The sequence below is a fragment of the Pelobates fuscus genome, chromosome 4 (genome assembly GCF_036172605.1).
Source record: "Pelobates fuscus isolate aPelFus1 chromosome 4, aPelFus1.pri, whole genome shotgun sequence".
Lineage (NCBI taxonomy): Eukaryota > Metazoa > Chordata > Amphibia > Anura > Pelobatidae > Pelobates > Pelobates fuscus.
Window position 1 is genome coordinate 13,441,059 of NC_086320.1, and position 9,939 is coordinate 13,450,997.

General features: G+C 44.0%; 1 protein-coding gene across 1 annotated transcript in view; it reads right to left on the reverse strand.

Annotated features, from left to right (window-relative positions):
• Positions 1–4,616: 4,616 nt before the first annotated feature.
• Positions 4,617–9,939, reverse strand: part of LOC134609291 (lymphocyte antigen 6E-like) — an 11,919-nt gene continuing 6,596 nt past the window's right edge. Inside the window, exons 2-3 of the mRNA XM_063452971.1 lie at positions 5,665–5,784; positions 4,617–4,825 (exon numbers count right to left, since the gene is read on the reverse strand). Of these exons, the coding sequence (XP_063309041.1) occupies positions 4,617–4,825; positions 5,665–5,784 (329 nt within the window). The remainder of the gene's footprint in view (positions 4,826–5,664; positions 5,785–9,939) is intronic.

Sequence of the window (9,939 nt, forward strand, 5' to 3'; positions counted from 1 at the left end):
ACTGTGTGTCTTTAGCCATGATATCGTTATCTTCTATTTTTGCTAGAATGTTTTGTAAATATGGTCCTTCCAATTTTTTGCCAAGCTGCAGCTAGAACCCTCTTGGACAATTCTGTTTAGTAGTTTTTTGCAAATGTTTTGGCATACCCACAATTGGACATAAAAGTAAGAATGTCCATGGAGATAATTCTATAAATCTCTTCTCTTAGATTTCCAATTGATCTGTAGTTTGGGACAATCCCACCATGTATGTAAGTAGGTCCCCTTGTGTCCTCCTAATCGCCAGCAGAGATCAGACGGGTTACGTCCAATTTTGTGTAAAAAGACGGGTAATATGCCAGTGAAACTTGACTGTGTACGTCTGTTCCTGTGAGAGGACACATATGGATATCTTGGAGGCAGCTTCCCAAATTCATTCCCATTCACCCCTCGCTTACTGAACAGATTCTACTAATGATGCATTAGCCCACTGAGCTATCTCACCGGCCGGTAGAAGAATATGTTTTGAGGTTATGGTTTACAAATGATTGAATTTTAAAGTTACTAGAAGTGAGACTAGATGTGATGTTTGCAGGGCCGGTGCAAGACTATCTTTGCTAATTGCGACTCCCCCAAAGAAAATTGGCAACTTTGTGTGTCTCTTTCTCCCCCAACTTGTTTGTGTGTCTCTTTTGCCCCTTCCTCAGCCTCTCTGTGTATTCCTTCCTTCCCAGTACCTTAGTGGGTCTTTTTCTCAGCCCTAGCCTCTCTGTGTGTCTCTTTGTCACCCAGCCCGTCTGTGTGTCTCTTCCCCAGCCCCTCTCTGTGTCTCTTTCTCTTTTCAAACCCTCTATGTGTCTCTTTGTCCCCCAGCTCCTCTGTGTGTCTCTTTGCCCCAGCCCCTCTGTGCTTGTCTTTGTTCCTCCCAACCCCTCTGTCTGTCTCTTTGTTCCCCACGCTTTTTCAGTGTATCTCTTTATCCTCCATCACCTCTGTGTGTCTCTTTTTACACCAGCCCCTCTGTGTTTCTCTTTGTCCCCCCCAGGCCCCTCAGTCTGTCACTTTGTTCCCCAAGCATTTTCAGTGTATCTCTTTATCCTCCATCACCTCTGTGTGTCTCTTTTTACACCAGCCCCTCTGTGTTTCTCTTTGTCCCCCCCAGGCCCCTCAGTCTGTCACTTTGTTCCCCAAGCATTTTCAGTGTATCTCTTTATCCCCCATCCCCTCTGTGTGTCTCTTTTTACACCAGCCCCTCTCTGTGTCTTTTGTCTTCTGAGCTTCTCTCCCCCCCCCCAGGACTCTGTGTGCCTTTTCCGCACTCAGTCCTCTGTGTGCCTTCCCCCAGCCTTTTGTGTGCCACCCCACCATAGTCCTGTGTGCTTCACCCCCATCAGCCCTCTGTGTGCCTCTCCACCACTCAGCCCTCTGCGTGCCTCCCCCATTAGCTCTCCTCCCAACCCTCTGTGTGCATCTCCCCCAGCCCTCTGTGTGCATCTCCTCCAGCCCTCTGTGTGCATCTCCCCCAGCCCTCTGTGTGCATCTCCCCCAGCCCTCTGTGTGCATCTCTCCCAGAGTCCCAGCACTCTTTGTGCATCTTCCCTCAGCTCTCTGTGTGCCTCTCCATTTGTCTCATTAGGCCCCCCAACCCTCCATGTGTCTCATTAACCTCCAGCTCTCCATGTAAACCCCCTGCCCCTCCATGTGTCTCATTAACCCCCAGCTCTCCACGTAAACCCCCCTGCCTCTCCATGTTTCTCATTAACCCCCAGCTCTCCATGTAAACCCCCCTGCCTCTCCATGTTTCTCATTAACCCCCAGTTCTACATGTAAACCCCCCTGCCTCTCCATGTTTCTCATTAACCCCCAGTTCACCATGTAAAACCCCCTGTATGTGTGTTGGCTGTCTGTGTTTGCTGTCTGTGTTAGCTGTCTATGTTGGCTGTCTGTGCGTTTGCTGTCTGTGTGTTTGCTGTCTGTGTGTTTGCTGTCTGTGTGTTGGCTGTCTGTGTGTTGGCTGTCTCTGTAGAAATGAAATAGCTATTTTTAAAATAAATATGCAAGTGTTTGTACAAGAGGAATCTTGTGAATTGAATAAAAGTATAAAAAAAATCCAATTTATGACTGTGTTTTGACCAAGCTAAAGAATGGAGTATAATATGTAATTGGATGTTTTAGTTTGAGATTACGTCTGTAATCAACCACCTTCATCTATGGTGTCTAATGTTATTAAATAGCTCTACTGAGCAGAGTATTTTTCAAATATTTTGTCTTTAGTTACCTGCCCCTCATAAGAATTAATATGTCCTAATCCTAGCAACTAAAATCTGCTAGTGTAGGTAAATCTGTCTTTTTGTGATATTTAATTTTTCCTCTGATGGACACAGAGGGTGAGGTTTATTTAGTCTTCTTATTATGACTATGAAATTAAGTAAGATTTTCCCCAAATAACGGTTTTGTGACATCATAGTCACCTGGGGGGGGGGGTAAAAATTTTATTTAGGGCCCCCACCCACCGCTCAAGGGTGGGGACCAGGGGGGAGGACATTAGATACCCCCCCTTATTCTAATTTAGGGCCCCCATCCACCGCTCAGGGGTAGGGGCCAGGAAGGAGGACATTAGATACCCCCCCCTTATTCTAATTTAGGGCCCCCACCCACCACTCAGGGGTGGGGGGCAGGGGGGAGGACATTAGGTCCCCCCCTTATTAGTATTTAGGGCCCCCACCCACCACTCAGGGGTGGGGACCAGGGGGGAGGACATTAGGTTCCCCCCCCTTATTTAACTGTAGGGCCCCCACCCGCCATTCATGGGTGGGGGCCGGGGGGGGGGATAGGTCCCCCCTTTCAGGTTAGAAGCCCCCAAATGCGCGGCACGGGGGACCTTTTTTTTTTTTTTTAAAGTGAGCAGCCATAGGCATGATTTACTAAAACTAAGTAATCTTTACTTAGTATTAGTAAATTTGGCTGAAAGACCAATTTAGGTCTTTCAGCCTTTTAGTAGATAGCTCCCTAATACCGTGGGAATTAGGGAGTTATCTACTTATTCATTCCTGTCATTACCTTGACTGGCCAAGTAACTTACATTTTATATGAATGTATGTTACTTGATTGTTGTAAGTGTTGCAAATGCTTACAGCTGAATCCTGGCTATGTTTGTATACTTTTTATTTTAAATTCTTTATTTTGGTAGTGCATTGTTAAGTACATAGGAAACATAAACATGTCAATAAAGAGCAATATAGAGTGTCACAGGAAGTAATATTATACACGTTGAGATTGCCGCACTTTTTTTTTTTAAATGGAAAGAAAATATTAATGAATAGTGGTGTGGGTAAAAGATCTAGACCTATAGATAAGCATGCATTCAGACTGCAGATGCGCGTTAAGCAAGGCCAGTACATAAGCTGGCAGCTGTAAATGAGCCTATCGGGTAGAGCGGTAAACCATGCAATAGCAGATGTTTAGAGGTTGTACCACCGTTATGAGACCTGTTTTTACGTAAAAGCTAGCTTGGGACCAGGTACAGGTCTTAAGTTACATCTAGTGGTTTCCGCGTTAGGGTGTCGGTAGTGTGAGTGGTGCCCTCGTCTTTTCAGGGAGGGGGTGCTGCCTGCTTTCGAGCGTGGCCGACCTCTCAGTGGAGGTGTTGCATTTTATGTTTTTGTGAGTGGATGGGGGGGTGTTTTTAGGTAATATTGCCCTGGCAATGTCCATCCATGAGTAATTGCCAGAGGGAAGGTCTTTGTAGTAAGATATTGTTAATAGTTGAAGAACCCAGTGCTGATGGTTCTGAGAATTAAGGCCTGATTTGGTATTTTTGGATTAACTTTTTAAGGTGATTTTATATTGTAAAAAAAATAAATCATATTTCAATATGCAGATTTGTTTTCATCTTATCAATATTATAATGCTGGCACTGCATGATGTACACGTCACATATGTGGAACCAAAGATTAAACAGAATTTTTTTTATTAATTCTATTCCATCTGATACAAGTGACTGAATGAATGGAATGCAGGGATTATCAACAGAATCCAGGTCTGTAAATCCAGTTCTTGTGAATTCTTTCAGAATTCCTGGTGTCTAATTTGTGTTATTTACCACCCAGCTCACTCACCTTCCATGGTACACCTTTCACCGTGCCATATACAGAGATTAAAGACCTGGAAGGACTGGTCCTATACTGACTGCTGCCCATTTGGACCGGCACCTCCCACCACTCACTTACCCACTAAAAGACAAAACCCAATACCCATCGAGAAAGCATCAACTGCACAAAAAATATATTACGAGTTTTTTATTATCATTATATCAAATATCAGATAATATAAATATACATTTTAATAATAGAGAAAGAATAATGTAAATAATAGCAAAAATAATATCATCATTATTATTATAAGTATTTATCCTGTACAGCTAGCTTTCACTGGTTTTCAGGTTTGTCCAGGTGTGTCGGAGTTGAGATCACAAGGTTAGACATCCCATGCAAATTTAACCAGTTCAGGCCTTTCCTCCGATAATGTTATTATCACACCTCAGCTCGGGGTACAGGAGAATTCAGTTAGGCCTGATAATATTATTAGGGTGTTCGTTGTGGTGGGAAATTGCAGACGGATCTTTGGGTTCTGGGAAATCACAGAGATGGGTTTCTGATCAGAGTTAAGAAGATACCCAGACACAGAGCCAGGATGGCGTAGCCGGATTTAATGCTGGTGGCCCCACTTGTGTTACACAGGTCAGTGCTGCAGCATGACACGGAAGTCGAAACAACCAGAACATTCAAACTGGTTGCCACGCAGACGGACTCACAGGATTTGGAAATGGTGGCCGCAGACAGACTACCTGTGGGAATAACACAAAGTACTTTAACTCTGGCTTTACCAGATGGGTATCAAGTCACGGTTACAGTAACAGTCATTGACGTCTACAAAGCCAGGAGACAGAGAAATTACAAAAATAAATACTTTTAATCTAGAATATCGCTACTTTGAGAACTTACACAAGCCAGGATATAGGACATAGTTTAATAGAACATTACAAATATCAATTCGAGTTTACACACCCTGTCTGTTAATTTAGAACTTACTACAGTGGTATAAAACTCCCGTAATTAGAGACAGCTTTCCATTAATAAATGAAAAATGAATCAATAAGATGTGTATTATATTCCTCTTCTCACTAGTGCTGGTTGTAATCGAGAGGAAGAGAAACAAATCACTTCACCGAGGCTCCTTCCAGTCCCCTCGACTCTGAATGGAGGGACTTTGAGAAATGCATTGCTTCCCCCTCTCACACTATACTGCAGCTTACAAGGCTCCAACAGTACAGTGCTGCAATTTAGCAGCCATGACTGGAGAAGCTATGTGCAGCCTGCAATGGGCCATGTCTGGTCAGGTAACTGTATTTATTTACTTCAGTCAAATATTATTTATAACTGCAGAAACAGTGGGATCCACATTCCTATAATGTCAGCAGATTCCTTACAAATCACCATAAGCCATGTATTGGACCATTTACGTGATATATATGTATCCCCTTGCACGCTCCGTGTTGTGGGTATGTGTAAAGGATTGTGATATAAAGTTTGCCATATGAACCTGATGGAGTTTCAATGAATTCTGATTCTCAGACACAGTCTGCTAATAATGTCTCTATCACAGAGTGTAAAAAGTGTGACTTACCGATTCCCCCAGAAACCACCGAGGTCTTGCAGTAAGTACTGGCTGCCGTGCAGTTGGTTGCAGTCATACAGTTGGTGTTACTGGCCTGGCCTGTACACGTGTAACACTGTAATGCAAAGCCTAGAAATAAACCATAAGCAGAGGTTATTTATTTTATTTAACAGGCCTTGTATATCCAGAGGAGTTAGTCTTACATTAAATGCTTTATCCCATTACCAATAACTCTCCAATGTATCAATGTATCACCCATGAACAGAGCCATCTCAGAGAGGGTTTGGATAGAGAGAGAGAGAGAGAGAGAGAGAGAGAGAGAGAGGAGCTAAAGTTGCTTTAACCCTTTAAGTTGTTATGGTGCTTGGAATATTCCTTTAAGAAGTGAGCCTGACTGATGGCAGTGTGATAGGTCAGACTATGGTTTTATAAAATATAAATTAAAATAAAAACAAATATACAGGAAGAGGATTGAGAAAGACAAATCAGAGAGCGTAGAATAGGATTATTAATAGAAATAAAACAGAGTCTTTCGATACGGATTGAATGGAGATCTCCCTCTCCGGCCCGCAACCGTTACCACAGCAACGCTCCGAATCTCGCGAGAGTGAACTCTAGCAGCTCCTGAGGCTGCTAGAGTTCACTGTCACCACCAGGGATTGCAGGAAAGGTACCCACTCCCAGGCAAAGGTAAGCAGGGAGGGGGGACATCATTGTTGTTTTTAATAAAAAATAAATAAAAATAAATTATATATATATATTTATTCATTTGTTCTCCTACCCCCACAGACCCCATACCACACAATAGCTCCCTAATACACACACACTGCTCCCCCATACACACACAATTACCCCCACACACTATCCCCATACACACACACTGCCCCCCATATACACACAATGCTCCCCATACATACAATTACCCTCCTATACACACACTACCCTCCATACACCCACACTGCCCCCACACACACACTACCCCCATACACACACAATGCCTCCCCATACACACACACACACTGCCCCCCCATACACACACTACCCCTATACATACACACTGCCTCCATATACACACAATGCTCCCCATACATACAATTACCCCCACACACTACCCCCATACACACACACTGCCCCCCATATACACACAATGCTCCCCATACATACAATTACCCTCCCATACACACACTACCCTCCATACACCCACACTGCCCACACACACACACTACCCCCATACACACACACTGTCCCCCATACACGCACACACTGCCCCACACACACACAATTACCCCAAGTACACACACTGCCCCATACACACACACACTTCCTCCATACACACACACTGCCTCCCCATACACACACTGCCCCCCATACACGCACACACTGCCCCCACACACACAATTACCCCATGTACACACACTGCCCCCACACACACACTACCCCCATACACACACACTGCCTCCCCATACACACACACTGCCCCCCATAGACACACTACCCCCATACATACACACTACCCCCATACATACACACACTGTCCCCCATACACGCACACACACACACACTGACCCCCCCATACACACACTACCCCCATGCATACACACACTGCCCCCATACACAAACACACACTACCCCATACACACAATTTACCCCCATACACACACACTGCCCCCATACACATACACTGCCCCATACACAAACACTGCCCCCCATACACACACTACCCCCCATACACACACAGTCCCCCATACACACACACTGCCCCCATAAACATACCTAACACACACACATATTGCACACACACACTACATCCCCTATCCCAGCAGACCCCAGGTAAGTTGTCAAACTGTTCTTAAACAGTTTGACTACTTACCCTGGGAGGACACTACGGAACTACTGGCACCATAACCACTACAACGTAATGTAGTGGTTATTGTGCCTGGATTGTTTCTTTAAATAATCTACCAGTGCCACTCCCAAGATTAGGGGCCCAGTATATGCCACAGCACTGTATATAGATACAACCTAAAAATTATTTGGACTTGGGGTGCCTTGGAAAAATATTTAAATAGTAAGGGCGCCTTGAACCAAAAAGGTTTGGGAACCCCTGGTCCAGAGCCTTTCTGATTAACTGTAAGCTTTTTCTACCTCCACTGAATGGCAATTCCAGGTATCTACTACCTACCTCTAGCCTACACTACTTGCATTGGAAAGCTATACCAGGTATCTACTAGTTTTCGATATCAAGATAAGCCATCAGTGCTTTCACTGGAAGTCTATTCCAGGTATCTATTACCCTTTCTATATCACTGTTACTGCTCCCACTGGAAGGCTATTCCAGGTATCTACTACCCTTTCTATATCACTGTTACTGCTCCCACTGGAAGGCTATTCCAGGTATCTACTACCCTTTCTATATCACTGTTACTGCTCCCACTGGAAGGCTATTCCTGGTATCTACTACCCTTTCTTTATCACTAAATGATCCTATTTAGATTGATGCTGTAATAGTGGGTTCTGCTGAATAGGAACCTGGTCATGTGGAACAAGCACCAAAATATGGGATACCTTGGAGTGCCGCATGCCAATGATCTTTAACTTTCTATATCACTGCTAGTCTTTATTGCTTCCACTGAGAGTCTATTCCAGGTATCCACTACTGTTTCTGTATGACAGTTCTTTACTACTCCCACTGGAAGGCAGTCCCACAAAGATTTAAGCTTTAGAAGAAGATATTGCAGTATGAAATAAATGTAAAATTAATTTCCAATTAATGCTGCCAAACTTGCCAGAGTCACCATCCCTGGTTCCTCTCGATAGTAACATACAATGTAAAGCAAACAGACATGGCAAGAACAAGTAGATGAATATATAGTGTATGTGTCTGTGTGTATGTATGTCTGTGTGTGTCAGTACGTCTGTCAGTGTATGTGTCTGTGTGTCAGTATATCTGTCAGTGCATGTGTCTGTGTGTGTATGTATGTCTGTGTGTGTGTCAATACTTCTGTCAGTGTATGTGTCTGTGTGTCAGTATATCTGTCAGTGTATGTGTCTGTGTGTGTCAATACGTCTGTCAGTGTATGAGTCTGTGTGTGTCAGTATATCTGTCAGTGTATGTGTTTGTGTGTGTGTCAGTATATCTGTCAGTGTATGTGTCTGTGTGTGTATGTATGTCTGTGTGTGTCAATACGTCTGTCAGTGTATGTGTCTGTGTGTCAGTAGATCTGTCAGTGTATGTGTGTGTGTGTGTCAATACGTCTGTCAGTGGACGTGTTTGTGTGTCAGTATATCTGTCAGTGTATGTGTCTGTGTGTGTATGTCTGTGTGTGTGTGTGTGTGTCAATACGTCTGTCGGTGTATGTGCCTGTGTGTGTCAGTATATCTGTCAGTGTATGTGCCTGTGTGTATGTATGTATGTCTGTGTGTGTGTCAGTATGTCTGCCAGTATATATTTGTGTGCCAGTGTATGTGTGTGTCAGTATGTATCTTGGAATGTTTTAATGTCTGTCTGTGTGTATGTGCCAGTACGTCTGTCTATGTGTATGTCAGTATGCCTGTGTGTGTGTCAATACGTCTGTCAGTGTATGTGCCTGTGTGTGTCAGTATATCTGTCAGTATGTCTGCCAGTGTATGTGTCTGTGTGTGTATGTATGTCTGTGTGTGTGTGTCAGTATGTCTGACAGTATATATTTGTGTGTCAGTGTGTATCTGTGAATGTTTTAATGTCTGTCTGTGTCTGTATGTGCCAGTACGTCTGTCAGTGTGATTGCGCATTGGGCGTAATTGGGGGGGAGGGATAAGAGGGGCAGGGCCCAGGGGGCCCAAGAAAATGCATTGCCCAGGGTCCTAATCATATTATAGACGGCCCTGACTATAGCTTCCGCTTAATGGCTACCCAGTGCATCTCTTTCTCTAAATGTCTCTTGATTGCAATTCAGAATTTTTTTTTAATGAATAAAAAAAACTTCTGAGGGAATGTAGTGGCATTCATGAGGGGGCAGCAAAAATCCTTGCACCGGCCCTGCACCCAAATGCCAAACTGCCAAAACGATTGTCTTGGTTGCTGTATCTCTTGTGCGGAGGGAGCTTGCCAGGGTTTCGGTTTTGGACTGCCTTTATGGGTGGGATGGATCTGATGTGCCTTGGAACTGGTTCTCTCTGTAATGGCACAAGTGAGCAAAAACTATTTTGAGATCTGAGCGGGGATTTCATGAAGGGCAGGCTACTGAGTTCCTCTAAGTTTTTGCCCGTTCTCAGAGTTCTCATATTCTCTATTTATCAAATTGA